A 19,705-nucleotide genomic window follows, 5' to 3' on the forward strand; every position below is an offset into this window, starting at 1 on the left:
CAGAAGAAAATCACTGCATTTTAGTGGTTCTTTCATTTCAGACTTTCTTTTCGAAGTAAAAATTATGAGTGTGCGTGTGTGTGTTTGTATATTTATGTGTGAGCATGTGTGTGTGTGTGTGTGTATTGTGAGGCCTCCTCAGGAAATGGGTTGGGTGGGGTGGTAATATGGGGTTGGAAAGACAGAAAAAGTTCTAAATTGGGCAATGAAAAGCACAATGTCTCTACAGCTCCTTAGTGGTAAACAGTCTAGAGAGGAATGGCTGTTGTTTATTTTAAGACATGAAACAATATAATGTCAAATACAGAGGTATTATGTAACTATAATATATAAGGTGCATTTGAAAGTCTCTATGATCTAGTGCCTAGATCGAGTCTGTTAGCTTGCTTTTCAACGAGCAACTCTGAGAATCCAACAATTCAGACAATTTTTTCTCTCAATTCTGAGTGAGTTTACATAGGGTTTTTTTTCTGCAATGAAATACAAAAATTAAAAGGTAATTGCAACTTCCAATTATAATTGAAAAACTAGCTCAAAAAAAGTTAATATCTTATACAATTCTGGATTTATATGTCACATTTATATCATTTATTTCCTTTTTTTTTTTTGAGAATTGTGAGGGAAAAAAACAGAAATGTGAAATAAAGTTACAATTAAATTTTTTTTTTTTTACTTCATTGTCGGAAACAAGCTTCCATTGAACATATATTTAAATTCCTACCACTATATGAGCAATAGAGGTAAATTAGCCATTTTTGATAGTCATTCAGATGGTTGTGTAGTGTGAGAGTTTGTTGGCCCATGTTTCAGTCATGCTCTGGGGTCTGAAAATGTGTGTTTTTAGGAGGCACAGACTCATGGGAAAATAAATCAGACAAGCACATTCCAACCAGGGACATTGTGTCTTCTGCACCTGCTGCACAAATCACTGTCCTTCTTTCACACACACAACTGCAGAGCAGGTTTGGTTTTGAATATAGATTGCAATAATAAAAGCAAAAGGAACATGGAGTCTCATGCAGTGACTAAAATAATACTTATTTCCTTTACTTAAGAGTCCCATGATGTCTTTGGGCCGCCCTTGTTGCTCTGTGCAGCAGCGATGCGTGCTGAGAATTACTGTAATTACCTTTAATGACAGTCAGCTCAGAAAGAGAACCTTCTCTGTAAACAACATACATGATTCTTTCTGATGCCTTAAGTTTAGCCTGAGATCTACATTTAGTGTCTTAGTTTTTTAATTGTGTTTAATGTCGTAAATTTTTCTGTTGTAACTACATTTATGCTGCTAGATTTTTTTAAATATATTAATTATGTTAATTACAATACTTTTTATTTAATATAATTTTATTTCCATATATTTTAAAATGTAATTTATTCAGAGCTGAATTTTCAGCAGCCATTACTCCAGTGTCACATGATCCATCAGTAATTATTCTAACATTCTGATTTTATGTTTATTATGATCAGTGTTGAAAACAGTTGTGCTCTGCTGTCAAACTGTTATTTTTTCAGGATACTTTTGAAGGATGATCTTTTGAAACATTTAAAATGCCTAAACTGTCACTTTTGACCAATTTAATGCATCCTTGCTATATAAAAGTATTTATTTATTTTTAAAGAATACTGATGGGAAACATTTGAATAATAAAAAAAAATATTGACTGATTTTATTTTGTGCTAATGGTACATACTCATCTCTCACTGCTAAATTGTAATGCAAAACTGTGATGTAATTCAAAACTGCAGTAAGCTTGATCCGGCTGTAATGTCATTTTATTTTCACAATACTCAGATCAGTGTCTCGGCTGTGGTAGATTATGTGCACCATGTGTATCAGTGAAAAACAGCTGTATGTTGTGTCAACATGAGCACTTTATATTTTGTAGACTTAGTAACATTATCCGAGGCCGTCCCTGACCATGCAAGGAAGTGTTTGGTTTCACAGTCACATTGAAAAAAACTTTATACTTTTTGAAAGTGAAAGTGAAAGTGAAGTGACATTCAGCCAAGTATGGTGACCCATACTCAGAATTTGTGCTCTGCATTTAACCCATCCGAAATGCACACACACAGAGCAGTGAACACACACACACACACTGTGAGCACACACCCGGAGCAGTGGGCAGCCATTTATGCTGCGGCGCCCAGGGAGCAGTTGGGGGTTCGATGCCTTGCTCAAGGGCACCTAAGTCGTGGTATTGAAGGTGGAGAGAGAACTGTACATGCACTCCCCCCACCCACAATTCCTGCCGGCCCGGGACTCGAACTCACAACCTTTCGATTGGGAGTCCGACTCTCTAACCATTAGGCCACGACTTCCCAGGCCACGCACCTTCCAATAAGAAATTTTTTTTTTTTACATCATGCATGTGAATTCTTAAAATGTGTGGAGCGACATAATCAAAGTAGAGCATCTGAAAAGGAGGTTAGCATATCCCCGAGGACAGGAGAGAAGGATATAAGACACAGAGAGCTCTTCTTTTGTGTGTGAGACAGAGTTTCAATATCAGACAATGTCACTGGTTATGCAATATGCACAATGCACAAGTTAATGGCAAAGACAGCCTCCAGCAATGTGTGTATGTGCATCTGACAATGAATACTTCTTTTGAATTTCATCATCACTGAACAACATTCACAATACAAAATGACAGGGTAAACAAACAAGATACTTCCATGTAATGTTGTGTATTAGAGAAATTAACATATATGCCTGAAACTGGACAAAGAATCTCAATCTTATGAACATTTAACTATCGTTTTACAAAGAAAATACAATTTGAGTTTCTTTTTTATTATATATTGTAGCATGTATTTGTAGCATATTTTGTGAATTTCCTACCGAAAATATATCAAAACTGAATTTTTTATTAGTAATATGCATTGCTAAGAACTTCATTTGGATAAGGTTAAAGGTGATTTTCTTAATATTTAGATTTTATTTGCACTCTAAAATTCCAGATTCTCAAATAGTTGTATCTCAGCCAAATAATAAGCTCTAAATGTAAAAGTAACAATGTAAATTTGCATGCAGCTAGTGCAACTTAAATTACATCACGCAATGATAATATATATACAGGGAAGTCGTGGCCTAATGGTTAGAGAGTCGGACTCCCAATCGAAAGGTTGTGAGTTCGAGTCCCGGGCCGGCAGGAATTGTGGGTGGGGGGAGTGCATGTACAGTTCTCTCTCCACCTTCAATACCACGACTTAGGTGCCCTTGAGCAAGGCATCGAACCCCCAACTGCTCCCCGGGCGCCGCAGCATAAATGGCTGCCCACTGCTCCGGGTGTGTGCTCACAGTGTGTGTGTGTGTTCACTGCTCTGTGTGTGTGCATTTCGGATGGGTTAAATGCAGAGCACAAATTCTGAGTATGGGTCACCATACTTGGCTGAATGTCACTTCACTTTAATATGTGTGTGTGTAGGACATGTAGTGCATTGATTTTATATTAAGTAAAGAATTTTGCAAATAATAGCTTTACTGTAAAAGTATACAATGATCATCTAAAAAAAAGATAGTAACTAACACTATTTTTCAAACTTAAGACAATTAAGCCAAACTGTAAAGTTTAAGAAATTACTGATTAAATAGTACCGATCAAACTGTCAATATTATAAAATGTCCATAACTGTATTTTTTATCTGAATGATGAAGGACAGAAATCTCCAAACATCAGAATCAGAATCCATGTGTATTCCAGCTTAAACAAGTACCAGATGCATGTACAGAAAACTGTTCAGAGTATTTGATGTTTCCATCAATAGCAGCTGTGCTTTCTGGAAGAGTGAAAGTGTGTGTATGAGACAAGAACAGAGAAAGAAGCTTCCAGATGTTCTGGAACATCCATGAACCACAGCACTTCGAACTGAAACCCCCAACTGGTTGTGTGGTGTATCCATTCAGTTTAAGTGGCAACTTTTATGTTAATCATAGAAATAATAAATGTACAATGAACTGGTTGTGTCAATTTTCCCCCCTTACATATTTCTGGCATAGATTTTTCAGAGAGGTCTTAAATTCAATGTGTGGATTCCAGCCTGTTCAACACACAAATATACTCTTAAACAAATTTGTGCAGTGAAGCTCACTGAAGAGGCCCTGACAGAGAGAACTTATCTAAGACCATTTGTCCTAAAGAGAAAACTTAAAAAATACTGCCCTCTACAGATGCAAAAGAAGCATGCATGCTGTGAATTTTACATACATGTTAGAGCAACGGTTCTCAACCATTTTGATTGCAAGACCACTCCTCACCCATCCTAAGCAGAAATGTACTGGAATAAAAAATAATAATGATTTTAATTAAGATTATGCAACAATAGCTCAGTAACTGTAAGACTTCTTGGGGCTCTGGAGGTTTGTCAAGGAACTTTATTGAGCCCCAGACCCCTGGTTGAAAATCACTGTTTGAGGCTTCACAACTAAATCTCACACACATTTTATAGTAGCTGACAAAACGTAATTTGACACAATAAAATCACACTGTGTGAATTTTATTGCATTAAAATATGAAACCAAGCTGCAATATCAATCCTTTTCTTTGAAATTATTTCTGTTTTGTTATATTAACTTATTTTTGTAAAAGTTTTACTTGTAATTGAATGCTTGTGCATTCTGTAAAATTAATATGATTTTTTATTTTCATACATTTGTCCAAATACTTCTTTGGGCCACTGTACACTTAACTGTTCGAAGGGTTTATATATATAAAATATATATATATAATTTTATATATATGGATAGTAGCACAGGCAAGTGACTGCCTGCTAAGCATTTCTGCTTGTTGCACCTCCGACGGTGCCATTGCGGGTAGCTGCAGGGTCATCAGCCGGGAGCCACCCTTCATTGATGTTTCACTGCATTAATCCCGGAACATCTCACGGTGGTAGAGCAACGACAGGGACGTCTCCCTGCCGCCCCCTGCAGCTAGCCCTAGGAACCATGCTTTCCCCACGCCTGGTCCTTTCTTCTTAACCAAAGCCAAAAGCTTCCCTGCTCTGCCTCCTCGGTCAGGTCTTTCAGAGCCTTTCTTAGTTTGGGGCCGGTAACTCCCATGCTTTTAGGGAAGCGCTGGGTAGATGCTCCCACGAAACCCCTGCAGCCGACTTCTACCGGATAGCTGACAGCTGACCACCCCACCTCTCTGCATTCGGCTATGAGGTCGAGGTACCAATCTTTTTTCCTCTCAAACGCTGCCTCCATTCCTCCTTCCCACGGGACAGTGAGCTCTGCCAAAATTACTGCCCGGGCTGTGCCAGACCAGAGAATGATGTCCGGATGAAGGTTGGTTGTTGTGATCTCAGTTGGAAACCTGAGCTGCCGGTCGAGGTCCACTCTCAGATTCCACTCGCAACTGCCTGCCAGGACTGATCTCTGCGGCTGCGTGATGTTAGGGGCCCCTCCTCCCTCTCTGACGAAGTGGATCATCCGTCTTGTTGTCGGTGGTAGGCGCTCCCTGGCTAATTCCACCCTGCGTACCTCCAGGATCTCCGCCAGCTTCCGCAGGACTCGGTCATGGCGCCACCTATAACGACCCTGGGTCAATACTGTTTTACAGCTTGACAGGATGTGCTGGAGGCTCGGATTTGGGGCATTGCAAAGTTGGCAGCTCTCCTCTGAGCCATACCACAGACAGAGGTTGCTGGGGCTTGGGAGGGTGTCGTAGGTGGACCTTATGAGAAAACTCAGCCTGGCTTGGGGGATCTTCCACATGTCAGCCCAACCTACGGTCCTACTTATTACTCCTTCCCAGGTCGTCCAGCGTCCTTGCTGGCGTTGGCTTAGAGCTTTGATCTGATAGCTCTCCTCCTCTGTCCTGACCACCTCAGAAACCACTAGCTCTTTCCTCTCCTTCCTTGTGGCTTTGGACCACATCTTCGGAGTAGTCCCCCAACCCAGGCCAGTTCTCCCTGACTGTGTCCTGCCAACAATTTCTTGGTGTTTCAGCCTGCTGATTGCCTGGTCGACTGCTAATTCTGCCCTCCACTTGCTACCTGTTCGTACTGGGGCTTTAGTGTTCTGCACAGATGGGTCAGATGAGTCCCTTAGCTCTAAGACAAGCCTCGCCTTCTCCTGTCTGTAGCCCAACAGAATCGACCTCAGTGGCAGTTGGAGTGCATTCCTCCCAAATAGGCCAACACTGGAGAGGCTCCGGGGTAAGCCCAGCCACTTCCTGATTTAATTGTTGGCTTTTGAGTCCATCTTCTGCACAGTGCAGGTAGTTATCTCGCACATCTTGAGAGGCCACATTAGCCGCCTATATAAGGTGAATTGGTAGCACCAGATCTTAAATTTTCCTGGAAGATGGCTCTTGTCAATCCGCGTCAGACCTTCGGTGAGTTGTAACATTACTGTATTAGCCATATGCTTATCTGACAACTCAGCAGTATAAAGTTTCCCAAGACTCCGGACGGGTTGTTCTGCTAGTATTGGGATCTTCTCACTGTTCACTGTGAAAGAGATGTGATCATTTCTGACTCCTTTACGTATGGAGAGACTACGGGACTTAGCTGGTTTTATCCTCATCCTGGCCCAACTAAGGAGTTCTTCAAACCTCTTCATTACCCGGTTGGTACAGGCTGCTGTTTGAAGGAGGATGGTTACGTCATCCATGTAACTTCGCAGGGCTGGCAGTCGTTGGCCCGATGGTCCTTTCACCCCTCAAGCCATCTGTCTCCCACCGATGAGAATGATTTCAAAGGCTGCTGTGAAGAGGATGGGAGAGACTGAGCAACCCATTGCGATGCCTTTCTCTAGGTGGTGCCATCCTGACGTTGCCTCCTGTGTTGCGTAACAAAACGTGAAGCTGCTGAAGTAATTGGAGATGAGGGTTCCGAATGCTGGGTGCTATGTGAAAGAATTCCAGGGCAAAAGTGATTAACTGATGGGGAATTAGACCATAGGCATTCTCCAGATCCAACCAAACTACGTGCAGATCTTGTTTTTCCGTTGGCTGTCTGAATCTGCTCCCAGATCATAGTTGAATGTTCCACGCAACCGGGGAACCCTGGGACGCCTGCCTTCTGGCAACTGGTATCAATGTAGCAGTTGCTCAGGAGGTAATTGGTTAAGCGCTTGGCCACCACAGAAAAAAATATTTTTCCCTCCACGTTTAGCAGTGCAATGCCTCTAAACTGGTTGATGTTGCGGGAATTTTGTTCTTTTGGAATGAAGGTTGTCACTGCACGGCTCCATTCTGAGGGGATGTTCTGGGCCTTCCATGCTACTCTCATCAGCTTCCAGAGTAGCTTCAAAGAATTATTTAGATTCTTGCTAAATATATATATATATTTAGCAAGAATCTGTGGTTACAATAAATAATTCTTTGAAAAAAATGCAGGATCATGTGATACTAAAGACTGGATTAATGGCTGCCGAAAAATCTGCTTTGCCATCACAGGAATAGATTCCACTTAAAATCTATTACAATAGAAACCAGTTATTTTACACTGTTAAGATCATTCACAAAATTAGTTTTTACTGTAATCTACATAAAATAAATGCCGCCTCGGAGAGTATAAGGGACTTTAAAGCACCTTACTGACTTTTGAAATGTAAAATGTCAAATACAGGCCAACATATTGGCACCTCAGACTCCTTTTGATTACAGGTCTGTGAAAATACTCAGCGCTGCAGCTTTAAACTGTTTATTAACAGTCCAGATTCACACCATCTCAAACACAGAAACTTTCCAAAACCAGTCTCTCAAACACACACTTTAAGTAATAGAGTAAATACAGACATTCACACGTTAGAATTGTTCTGCTGTGGACAAAAGAGCAGAACACCTTGAGAAGCACTTAAATTCTAGTGGATCAGTCAAATGTCAGGGGTCAAACTTATATAGTAAGGATTATAAGAAAAGTATTAGAACTAAAAGGGGAACAAATAAACTGCATCCAAAAAAAGTTGGAAGACCAAGATACATCCTAAGATCCACTGAAACATAACATAACACACAAGCTACAATTAACATCATAACCCTATATGTCATTAAAGAAACTAAATTTAAAGAAACAGGGTGTGGAAAATGAGAGTATTATGAGAGTATGAGAGTAACTAATATAAAGCAAATTATAAGAACACAAATCATGTCGTATCTGACACAAACTAATAAAAGTGTCTTTTGGTGTCAAATAATAATCAATCATCACACATACACACATTAATAAACAAGTGCTAATTCAGGCTTTTCTAGTTATCCAAAACTTCAATAAAACAGAAACCAAACAGGGGAAAAAAGGAAAAAGAAAGAAGAAGCTAAACTCTACATGGAAGAAAAACAGTTTAAAACAAAAAACTGACCATTCTGGCTTTATACAACAGGCATCCAAAAAGCTCAAATAATAAAATATTCACAAAGTAAAGCACAAAAATCTTTTATATTCCCAAAAGCCTCATTTACAACAGATTCACAGTGATGTCGTTGTTTGATCTTGGCTGTTTTGCTCAATATTTGTTTGGGGAATATTTTAACTGAGTCGTGAAATTCCTTAACATAAGTCCTAACATTCCTCTGACACACACACACACACACTCACTCTGGAGATACTGCATAGCAAAGAGTGTAATAATTAAAACTAGAAAGGTGGAAAAGAGAAAATACATACTAGCGGCAAGAAAGAGAGAAAAGCACAACCACATCAACCTTTCAGAGGGAGCTATGACATCACACGTGACATCATCAAGCTCAATGAGCATAGCGCTGTGGTTTGTGTGGTGGTTTTGTGCACAGTGAGCGAGAGGCAGTTCCTCTCCAGTCCACTAGGTGTCCTCCTCAGGCACACCCACACCTCTTCTCCGGAGTGCATCGGGTCCGTCCTCTCGCCGCCACTCTTCAGTCTTTCCACCATAATCATCATCATCATCCTCTTCCTCTCCGTCAGCTTCCTGTTCATCTTCCAATTGCTGCAGGAGACGAGCCTGTACAGCAGGCAGTTTCCCTACACAAACATTTAAATTCAATTAAATGTATGCATTTAGCAGATGCTTTTATCCAAATCAGTGCATCCATTGCATCCAGGCTAACAGTTTTTACCTAACATGTGCTCCCTGGGAATCGAACCCACAACCTTGCGCTGCTAACGCAATGCTCTACCACTTGAGCCACAGGAACATTTATGCGTCATTTCGGCAGTTTTATTATTGTCATGTTATTTTTAGTTTATTGAATCTCAGGTACATTACATGTTCCTGTAGTCAAGCGGGCAGGTTCAAATAAACATTCACACTTACTGTAGTGATAATCTGGGGCAAACCGCCGTGATGGGAACACAAAATCTGCGATGAAAACCAGTATCTGAGAGAAAGAAATCAAGGAGACATTAGCATGTAGTGTTAGCATGTTCTAAACTAATGATGTAAAAGCAAACAAAATTAGATCGAATTTATACTTGAAACATTTCTTGTTTGCACAACTGTTAGTAAGTTTAGTAAGGGGTTAGTAATATTTGTTAAAAACATAGTAATACAGTAATTTAGCAAGGAGCCATTAATCTGATCAAAAGCACAAATGACTTAAAAAGCAACTAAAAAATACGCAACCTTTAACATTTGAATACAAGTGTGTTTTCTCACCAATCCAAGGACCAATCCTGAGATGAGTGTTGCTAGAGCAAATATCCCGTATGAGCCCCAAACCGGGACGCCCAGTTGCTCCGTTAAGTAATTATGGCAATGCTGAAACACAAAGTAAAAAAAAAATAAAAATTTAATTACTGCATGAAAAGCCTTCTGAACACATTATAAAGGTATCAGGTCAGGTGTTTACAATTAAATATACTTTTTGCATTGAGTCATTAAACAAACATATATCTTCTGGCTTTAAATTATGCTTACACTATGCTTTGTCATTTGCAGAATAATAATACAGTCACCTCCACTTTACGGGGGTTTATTTTGCATTATTGACTGTCTGGCTATATCTTTCAGTGTCTACTGCTGGTTCCTTCACCATTAGCTTGAATTCGAAATTATTTGTCCCTGTAAGTTATAAATCTATATTATTCAATGAACCGCGAGGAAAATAGTGTACATACTATCATTTAATTGAATTCCTGAAACTGACAGGAATGCAGTAGTTAAATATTAATAGGGATACACACTCACCCTGATGAACATGGATAACTTGAAGAGGGCTGACATTGCGTTCATCCTAAAATAGAAAAAGTCAGTCAGTTAGTCACAGAAATTGTATCCAATCAAATGGAAAAATCGCCTGCAAGTATTACATTAAAAGTGAGCCAACTTGTGAATCAGCATTAACCACATGCTGTGGATTCTCTAAACTCCCTTTCCTGGAGATACAGCCCAGAGCTATTGCATTATTATACAGTTTGAAACCACCCCAGCACACACCCACACACACAGCATGAACTCACAGGAAGGATGAGGGGCCGAACCAGGAAGAGAGCGGCTCTATGCTCTGCCATTTCTTCTCATCAATGAAGCTCAGGAAATCATCTTTAGATCGGGCTCCTTGATACCGCCGAAACACACCATCTTTACAGCTGCAACACACGTGAACAGCCATGTTTAACCACTTATAACCACCTTTATACCACACAGACGTAAACAAGATGATTGCCGGTGTCTGTCTATCTAAACCAGGGATCAGCAACCTTTTCGGCATGACGTGCCATTTTTTATTTTTATGGTTAACCACTGTGCCAAGTGTGCCAAGTGTGCACAGCCCCCCCCCCCCCCCCCCACACCCCGATATAATTCTGTATTTTAACGGTACATACACAATTTTTTATTATACGATAAAAAAGTTTTTTTAACGTTTAATCAACGTTAATGCACTGCTTTAATTGATGAACGTGCACACACAGACACACACACACAACACTCGCACACAGAGATCTGAGATCGTGCTGTGCAAAAAGTAGCATTCAGAAGCTCATAAACCTATGAGTGTTGTCACGCTACTCTTATTAATCGATACTGAATCGCTACATTATATTTCTCAACAACAAAGGGGCAAAATCGCTTCATTGTCTGCAGAGAGAGACAATTTACCCCCCCCCCTTCTTTCTCTCAAAATGGCCATATTTCAGAAAATTTTTCATCACTGGATATAGCTTTAGGTCATTTAACATTTCTATGGTAAAACGTATTATTAAAAGTTGACTAATGTTAATTGATTTGCAGCTTCATCTTACCTCACTCTCTTTAACGTTAAACTGACGCTTCGCGCTCTGCTTCTGTGAACAGTAAACCCCCCCTACTTTGATCTGATTGGCCATCTCAGTGATTTTGACATTGACGAGTGCTGTTAGACCGAGGCTTTGATCTGAAGCACCTAGTATGTGCAGTGTTTGCACGTGCATCCATGCAAGTTAATTCTCACACTTTAATAGTATTTGTAGCTCCTAACAGGCTGTGTGACTATGAGAAGTTATTACATCAAACTGTACGTCATTATACAGTTTTCTTTATTGCTTGCGTGCCAGCGATTATCCCTCTGCGTGCCACTGTTGGCACGCGTGCCGTAGGTTGCCAACCCCTGATCTAAACAAAAGAAAACGAATACTTTTATTTAGCAAAGTTGCATTAAATGAATCAAAAAGGACAGTAGAGACTTCAATGGATCACAACTATGTTTACTTTTTTGATTTGATCATATCCATCACCAATTACCAGCTCACTAACTTCTAAAGAAAGGGTTAAATGCATGCAAATGGAAAGAAACTCACTGGTAGATAGTTGGTAGAGCTGTGATGATGAACCTCCCGCTCAAACCTGCAGCACATTGAGAAAGACAAGTGTGAGAATCATAAATGCAGGTGATCAGGTGAGCAGAGAGATCAGATGTGTGCAGACAGAGTCAAACCTGGCTGCTCGGTGACGTCCACTTTGGCAATATTCACTCCCAAATCTTCTCCCCATTCTGCGAACTCATTCCACACGGGCTGGAGCTGCTGGCAGGCCGGACACCACGGAGCAAAGCTGCAGCAGACAGACAAACCTTTTAATCCAATAACACAATCCCAGCCAGAGGAGAGGCTCTTTGTTTTCCATTGGATCCATTTAACTACAATCCTCTTGTTCGATTGCTCCAGCTGGAGGAAGTGTTTATGGGAAACTAAAGATTTCTGAAGAGAGGGGCAGTGAAGGGGACATCACTTTCAGTCATGTTGGTAGAGATGTTAGGCAGAATGACAGTCACCAATCAGATACAGATGCAATGAGGCTGTTATTCTTCCTAACATCTCCTTGTGTGTTCCAATGGAGAAAGAAAGTCATGAGGTTTTGAATGAATCATTTGGGGAAGTTACTGATGAAACCTTCGTCGTTTTTGGTTGAACTAAGCCTTTCACCTCAATCCAGTGATCTTCCTCTATCCTGAGCCCAGCACAAGAACACTGCAATATGAAGTAATGTAATGTAATGTAATAATCTGAAGCTAGATATTTTAGATTCATGTGCATAATTAATCAACATGCATAGATGAACATAAACTCAGACGTTTTTGCACAACTCAATTTAATAACTCACAACTCGATCATCCATTCTCCCGTCAGGATTTCCTCCCAGTTTTCATCTGTGATTACTCTTAAATTGGCCGACGCGGACTGCAGCAACACACATGTTGCGATAAGCGCAGAAAACACACACGCGCCGGCTGTCATCCTGACTGTGCCTATGTATGTGCACGCCATGTTTCCGCGCCCACTGCTTGCCTTCCGCTTCCGCCTCGACTCTGACGTACCGCCGATAGGCGGAGCCACTTCGTCGACGTCATGGCGTATAACGGTTGACAGATCAAAAGAAAATGTAACTTTCATTGGCAGATAATTATTATTTTTGCGTGTATAAAATATTATAGCAACATATGATTAATGATTTTTAGATACAGGTATACGTATATTAACATTTAAGTGTATTTAAGTTGTATTTGAGTAATGTATTGAAGTTGCAACAAATCAATTTGACGAAAAAAGTTTTCAATACTTATTTACTGAAATATTTGGGAAGGGGAGACCGCAAGGGGGCGCCACGAGTTCGCAAAAGCACATTCAATGATTTTACTGCAGTGTTTGTGATTGAAAGCTTGAGTTGAATGTATGAATCCATTAGGAGAAAATAAAAAGCACGAAGAAAGTATACCTACAAAAAATTAAGGAAATTAGTTTATAGTAAAGAGTTTATAGTATAGCTGTTTTATGACTTTTGGTATAGTCTATAGCCTAATATATTTACCTGATCTGTCTACTCGGTTCATTTGCTCATTTCCTGAAGCACCCTAGAGGTCATTATTTTATGTTAATTATCTTTTTACAAGCCAAGGTTGTAATCATTATACTAATATGATTTTTGCTATTTAACTTTGAGATTTTGTGTGTGTGTGCATGCTTGCACAGAACAATAAAAGAGAATGCTTGGCAGTTTGCTTAAGAAACACAGTGAGGCAGAAATGCACACACACCCTCAAAGGATGTTGTTATTACTCACTCTCGGTTGACACTAAATGAGTGCTAATGACAGCACTGATGTGATAATTGCTGTGCCACAGTGAATATGTTAATGTAAATGTGTTGTGTTTAAGAGTGTTATGTGATTGTTTAGACTGTATTGAGGAAAGGATTATGATTTTTTATGGGTTCATCTGGAAATGCTGTACTATGCAGGCCTATTTTTTTGAAGATACCTTTAACATTGCTAAAAATAGCACAGAAATATGAAAGCAATGAAAACTTTTCATGCTCTCATCTGTGTATTTTTTATCTGAAACATAATTTACACCACATTTCAGATATGTTTGATAACATTCTGTTGTGGACATAAAAGTAGCGAAAAATATATTGAAACATTTTGGACTCAGTTTTCTTTCTAGCTAGGATTCGTTGTTAGCATTTTATGCATCCTGAATGTAAGATGCATACTTTCACACTTGCACATAATTTGACAAAATTACAGCTCATTGGAAATGACGTGCAATAAAAATATTCCATTCACACACTGTGTCAAGTGTCCTCACACATCATGTCTCACATTTCATCTCAAGCATGCTCTTCACTGATCATTTTGTTTCCTTGGTAACCAAAGACACAGAAAAAAGGAAAAAAATTATTAGTGGAAAAAATGCATTGTGGTGGAAATAAACTGATTTAAATAAACCATATATTTTTACAAATATAATAATTATTTAATGGTGGATTTTAATATAAAAAAACACAAATCTGGGTCTGAGATTGATACATTTAAAAAAAAAAAAAAAAAAGTTCTGAAGAAAATTCTTCCAGAAACATTCATAAAATATTTGCTTGTTTGCTTTTAAGATAAAAAACGTCTATTTTGGGGAAACGTATAAAGCCCTTTCAAACCAAAAGTAAAATGCACAAGCCTTAGGCTTAAGAAAGTGTAAATTCACTTCTGTACAGCAAACAAACCTTTCAGTTGCGTTGCCATTCTGGATTGCATGAAGAATAGGATGAAGGAGAATATAGTTCAATGCTCTTTGGATAAATAAATAAAATAAGAAATGTTATGTTTATCTAAAAGTAATTATTAGTATAGTTGAATTGGATAATCAAAGGTCAGCTGAAAATATATTGTTTAATTAAATACATAAGGGATATTTGTGTTATGTATACTTATTGCAGCTTTGTGTCATTTTCTGAGTTTGTATTTCATTGTTTTAATTAATTTTGAGGAATACTGATTCTATTTTGTGCAAGTGAGATGAGTAAACGCATGTTCACATTTAGTCTAGAACTGTTTACAGTGCACACAACACTTCTACACTTACTCCTGATTTCTCTCAACACATGGACAGGGGAACTGTAAGTCATCAATTTGGAAAACAAAGATAGTTATTTGAAAAAGTTCTTCTAAATCAAAAAGTAACACACCACATTACTAATTAGGCCTACTTGAAAAAGTAATCTGATTACATAACTCATGTCATGATGCATTACCCCCCAACCCTGGTTAGCAAAATGTTCTTAAAACCTATTTATCTGGGCAGGAAAAATCTCAAATGAATTCATTTTTTTAATGTAATTAAAAGAGTCTCTGTCCATCTCTTAATATCCTAACATTCCATCCGGTTATCTCCATGTACGGAGTGTTATGCAGTGACAGATCTCACTGACGTCTGTGCACACACACATACACACACACGACAGGATGCACGTGGGAGGAGAGAAAACGCCAGAGACAGCATGAATAGGAGTAGGTGGATAGAGAAATCTACTTTCCCCTCTATTTTTCATCCTCTCCATCTCATCTTCAGTCTGAAACTGGCTTTTACCTGTTATGCAAGGGGCTGCCTACTCTCAGCATCATAGAAAGAGCTGGTTCATTATCAGACCTACCAAAAATAAATTCCATTTTGTGAAATACTGCCACACACATATGCTAATGGACAGGCATACTCATAAAAATGCTATTATAGATGTGCATTGTCTTCATTAGATTGCATTACAGTTTTTATATAACCATGGATGATGAACAGCTTGTGCACACAGACAGAAGAAAAAATTAATTTAACACTAAATCCACACACAGCGTAGTTCTGATTGATTCCTGTTTGATGCTAAATCTCTGAAGCCAGGATGTCGACTGAGTAATCTAGGGACTGAAACCAAGCCAATTTATAGTCCAGATTTTGGACTCCTTCTCCTTCTGCCTGGATATTTTAGGTTTCTAAAATCTTTCAAAAGATTCAGCATTACCTCCTTCAGCAAGAGCAGCTCCAGATGGACAGACTGAAGCTGAGAGCCAGCGAGAGCAGTTGCAGAGCTGTTGTAGGTTTACTGTGCTGCTGCGAGTACAATCACTGTCCCTGCAGGTCTTTAGAGATCAGTAGCTTGAGGAAAAGCACAGTTTGGTCAGAGGTCAATAGATGTTTCTTTCTTTTCTTTTTTTTAATTAGTAGAAGTTTGATTTGATTTAAAAGAAGAATCAAGTGATTTCATTAATAAACATTATTTTATTTTATAATAAACTGTATTTTTGAGCTACCAAAGTAACATTTCATAACATTTTTATTTGGTTTAACTTGATGTGCAAAAATGAATAAAACTAAATAAACTAAAATGAATACAAAAACAATTAATTAAAAACTATGTTAAAAAAACAACTGTTTTTAAAAATGGCAAAACACACAATAAAATTACTAAAACTTGCAAAATATTAATAAAAACTATTAGAGGATATCTATGCTACTAACGTACAGTTTGATGCAGTCTTATATAATATTTTAAAACAATAATACATGTGTGTGCAGTGCAGGCATGTTGGTTACATGGTGTTAATTCTCATTAATTCTCTCATAATTTTGTTGGATTCATTTGTATGAAGCTTATAATATGACAAAACTACACTCGAAAAAATGCTAGGTTAAAAACAACCAAGCTTGGTTTATTTGACAAACCAGCCCTGGGTAAATATTGGACAGAACACATGCTGGGTTATTTTGACCCAGCTGGTTGGGTTAAATGTTTTTTACCCAAAATGATGGGTAATTTATTGTTTAAAAAATACTTTATTGCTGGCTTAAAATGTTCTGGAAATTAAAAATCACACACAGAGTTACTATAGGCAACAGCAATAATCAAAATATGAACATTTATTATTAAGCAAGAACACCCACGGACAAAACACAAAACAAACTGGAATTTATTTGGGTGAATACAACATAGTTTAGAATATTAAATACCACGATAGGTGTTTTTCAAGCTCATTACCTGATTTGTTAAAACTGTGAGGGCAATCCTGGAAAAACACGGACATATACTGTCTCACGTATATAAATGTAAGCCGGTTGTGGTAAACTCAGAGTTTCCCATCTCAGGGTAAGTCAACTCAGAGTTCAAGGTTAAACTCAGAGTCGGTTGAACCACCTTATTGAAACAGGCCCCAGGAGTCATACACTAGGTGGGCATCTGTCCGTTATTATTGATGCACAAATAAACCTAAAGTATCTGCACTCATGGTGCACGAATCGCTATAACATCATATTTCTGCTTAAACACTGTATATTCATGTAGTTGTCGAAATGAATGTACAGCGAGTGTTTTATAACAGATGCTCACTGAAGAAGCGTGTTTTGAAGAAGCTTCTGAGGATTAGTTATGTACATATGGGAATCAAACTCTTCAGATTCGCTTATTCTGACTGAGTAACTATTCACTGATGACATCCACCTGCCTTCCGATCGCTGAGTTTCCACACATTCAGAATGGTTTAATTTTTTTAATTTGTATTTTGGTGTGTTTGGCTATTCTGCGTGGATCTGTGTATGCAGTTCTTTGGCATCTCCCTGTGGTCTTGTTTGGAATGGCAGGATGACTTGTGCTTATTTGTTAAAGTTTCTGTACAATTAAGGTTTATGTACTTTTAAGTAGCTACTTTTAAGTTGTAAAGAATATCTGCATATGTATGTATTGATTTGGAAAGGAGGGAGGCCTTAGAGTAAAAAATGTTAAGAACCACTGGCTTAGACAAATGTTTCACATGTTGAGAATGCTAACCTAACATATAAGTATATAAACCATAAATGTTTAAGAGTCACTTAGGCTACCTCTGGGCGATTCATGATCAGGTAGATCTTGAACTGCACGCTCACGCCAGAAAACTACTAACTGGCCAAAATGTTGCGGAGGTCATTTACTCTCATTGTGTATTACCTCTGACCTACAGTAGGGCGGATTCCAAACAGAAGTGAGCATCCCTATGCCCTACTAGGTGTTTTTTTTAAGGTTGTAAGGCATTAATGCCTCAAAAAAGAATTTGGAGCTCCCTTGGCAAAGGGATTGACTTACCAAATGTTACCTTGACAACATTCTGCACTCCATCAGTTGTTTCAAATATTTTTTTCTTATTATTACTATTTTATTTAAATATTGTGCAATTGTGTCTAATTTACTATTCAACTTTTTCAAACTAAACTTGCTTTTCTAAGATTTCAGAACAAAAAATTATCTGTTTGAAAATACACGTCTTTAAAACTCTGCCATAAAAATAATCACTTGTGTTAAATTTCAAATGTTTAAAGGAGCTATGTGGAGGTTTTTACTTAAAAAAATCTTTAAGATAGAGTTTTCATTTGTACATGTATGAGCCAAAAATAATGTAAAAATAATAATGACACCTCGACTGTCCACTACGGTTGCCTCTATCAGCCTGTAGGCTTAATTGTGTGTGGAGGAGTCGGGCCCGAATTGGCGCGAAAATTCACAAAATGTGACGTCATGCGCGTTATCGTCTACTTGGGCTTACAACCATACGGCACGCCAGCCATTATAGTAAGCAGCGGCAATAGTTTTTTCAAATGGACTCTGCGGATGGAAAGAAGCAACCAGCCTCCAGCACAATTCAAACACCCACGGACACTCCTCGTAAGTAAAAAAAAAAAAAAAAAAAAAAGAGCGTGCGCACTGAGAACGAGCATGAGACTGGCTGCAGTTCCTCTAACGGCCACTGGTGTCAGTAACGCTTAGGAATTTCAGAACCTACGCAATGCTCCTTTAATATTCAAGTTAAAAAAATCTATTTCAGAACTGGTAGATGGCACATAATATTCAGTTTTGTTAAATGACACTTGTCAATAATTCAAATATAATTTTTTTGTCATATTATAAGATCCATAATTTTGTATTTAAGAAGGTCAAGATCTAAGCATCTCCTTGAAGACTGTCATGCAAATATGGCTGACTCTCTGCTCTGAGAACCTCAGTAACTACTGGCCCCAGTTTAGAGCCTGCTCTGTGACCCAATTACTGTCATAAGAATAAAAATGATTAAGCAATTAATCCCCCCCACCAAGTCTCTCTCACACAGATACTCACGAGAGTGGCACATGGACAAAATTCACATGGCACTCAATCACAGGCCTTCTAACACACGCACACACACACACACACACACACACACACACACACACACACACACACACACACACACACACTCTACAACAACCTCAATACACCCACACACACTCTCCTGCACTCCTCTGGCACTCACGTTTCAGATGCTCACACGTGTCTAAAAACACATGACACAATACAAAGCAGAGGTCAAAAAATTTGGTCAAATCAATAGCAGCTGACAAACATCATTCAGATTATTGTAAAACACAGTATTACCTTGTCAGTGATCCTGAGAAAGCTGTATAAGCAAAATTAAACATCAATTTCATCATTATTTTCAGCTGTAAAACTTGATAAGCAAAGCATGGGGCCTATTTTGTTATAGTGTCCAATATACTATAGAAGTTGTTGTTGCTATCCTTTCCTTCAAACGCAAAAGCTATTTTTGAGCAGACAATAGGCTGACAAAGTCAAACAACATTTCAGTAATCACACACACAAATTACACAAATAATAATAATAATAAAAATCTGAACCGATTTTTTTACATTTATTTATTTAGTGTGTGTGTGTGTGTGTGTGTGTGTGTGTGTTTGTTTTAACAAAATTTTGTCAGAAAATTAATTGATTCTACATTGGGAGGTGAAAATAGCAACAACTGCTCAGTAAGTGTCTAAGGCTTTCTAAAAAAAACATTGTAGGATCAGTTGTAGGCTATCTACACATTTTCAAATAAGCTACGTAGCTATACCTACAACGTTTTCAAACAAGTTTGTCTGAACAGATATCGTTTTTGTTGAGAGTTAACCATAGCAACAACTGTTGGCTCAACGTCAAGGCTATATCGGACGGAATAGACAGAATTTTTCTCTTTTGTGTT

General features: G+C 38.4%; 1 protein-coding gene across 1 annotated transcript; it reads right to left on the minus strand.

Moving 5' to 3' along the window:
- Positions 1-7,637: 7,637 nt before the first annotated feature.
- tmx1 (thioredoxin-related transmembrane protein 1) lies at positions 7,638-12,724 on the minus strand. The gene is made up of 8 exons (XM_059565879.1): positions 12,506-12,724; positions 11,841-11,956; positions 11,704-11,749; positions 10,387-10,515; positions 10,115-10,160; positions 9,584-9,685; positions 9,242-9,305; positions 7,638-8,949 (listed from the first exon to the last, which is right to left on the minus strand). Exons 1-8 carry the CDS (start codon positions 12,667-12,669, stop codon positions 8,771-8,773), a joined length of 846 nt encoding a protein of 281 aa, XP_059421862.1. The 5' UTR covers positions 12,670-12,724; the 3' UTR covers positions 7,638-8,770.
- Positions 12,725-19,705: the final 6,981 nt, after the last annotated feature.

Source organism: Carassius carassius, chromosome 14, assembly GCF_963082965.1.
Source record: "Carassius carassius chromosome 14, fCarCar2.1, whole genome shotgun sequence".
In the NCBI taxonomy this organism is placed as follows: domain Eukaryota; kingdom Metazoa; phylum Chordata; class Actinopteri; order Cypriniformes; family Cyprinidae; genus Carassius; species Carassius carassius.

What these genes read in the sequence shown, in the direction of transcription:
- tmx1 (XM_059565879.1), bottom strand. Translation starts at nt 12,669, where the DNA reads ATGGCGTGCACATACATAGGCACAGTCAGGATGACAGCCGGCGCGTGT. An exon ending in GGACGTCACCGAGCAGCCAG is followed by an intron (nt 11,750 to 11,840) that starts GTTTGACTCTGT and finishes AATGTGCTGCAG; the next exon opens with GTTTGAGCGGGAGGTTCATC. An exon ending in GCTCTACCAACTATCTACCA is followed by an intron (nt 10,516 to 11,703) that starts GTGAGTTTCTTT and finishes CGTGTGTTGCAG; the next exon opens with CTGTAAAGATGGTGTGTTTC.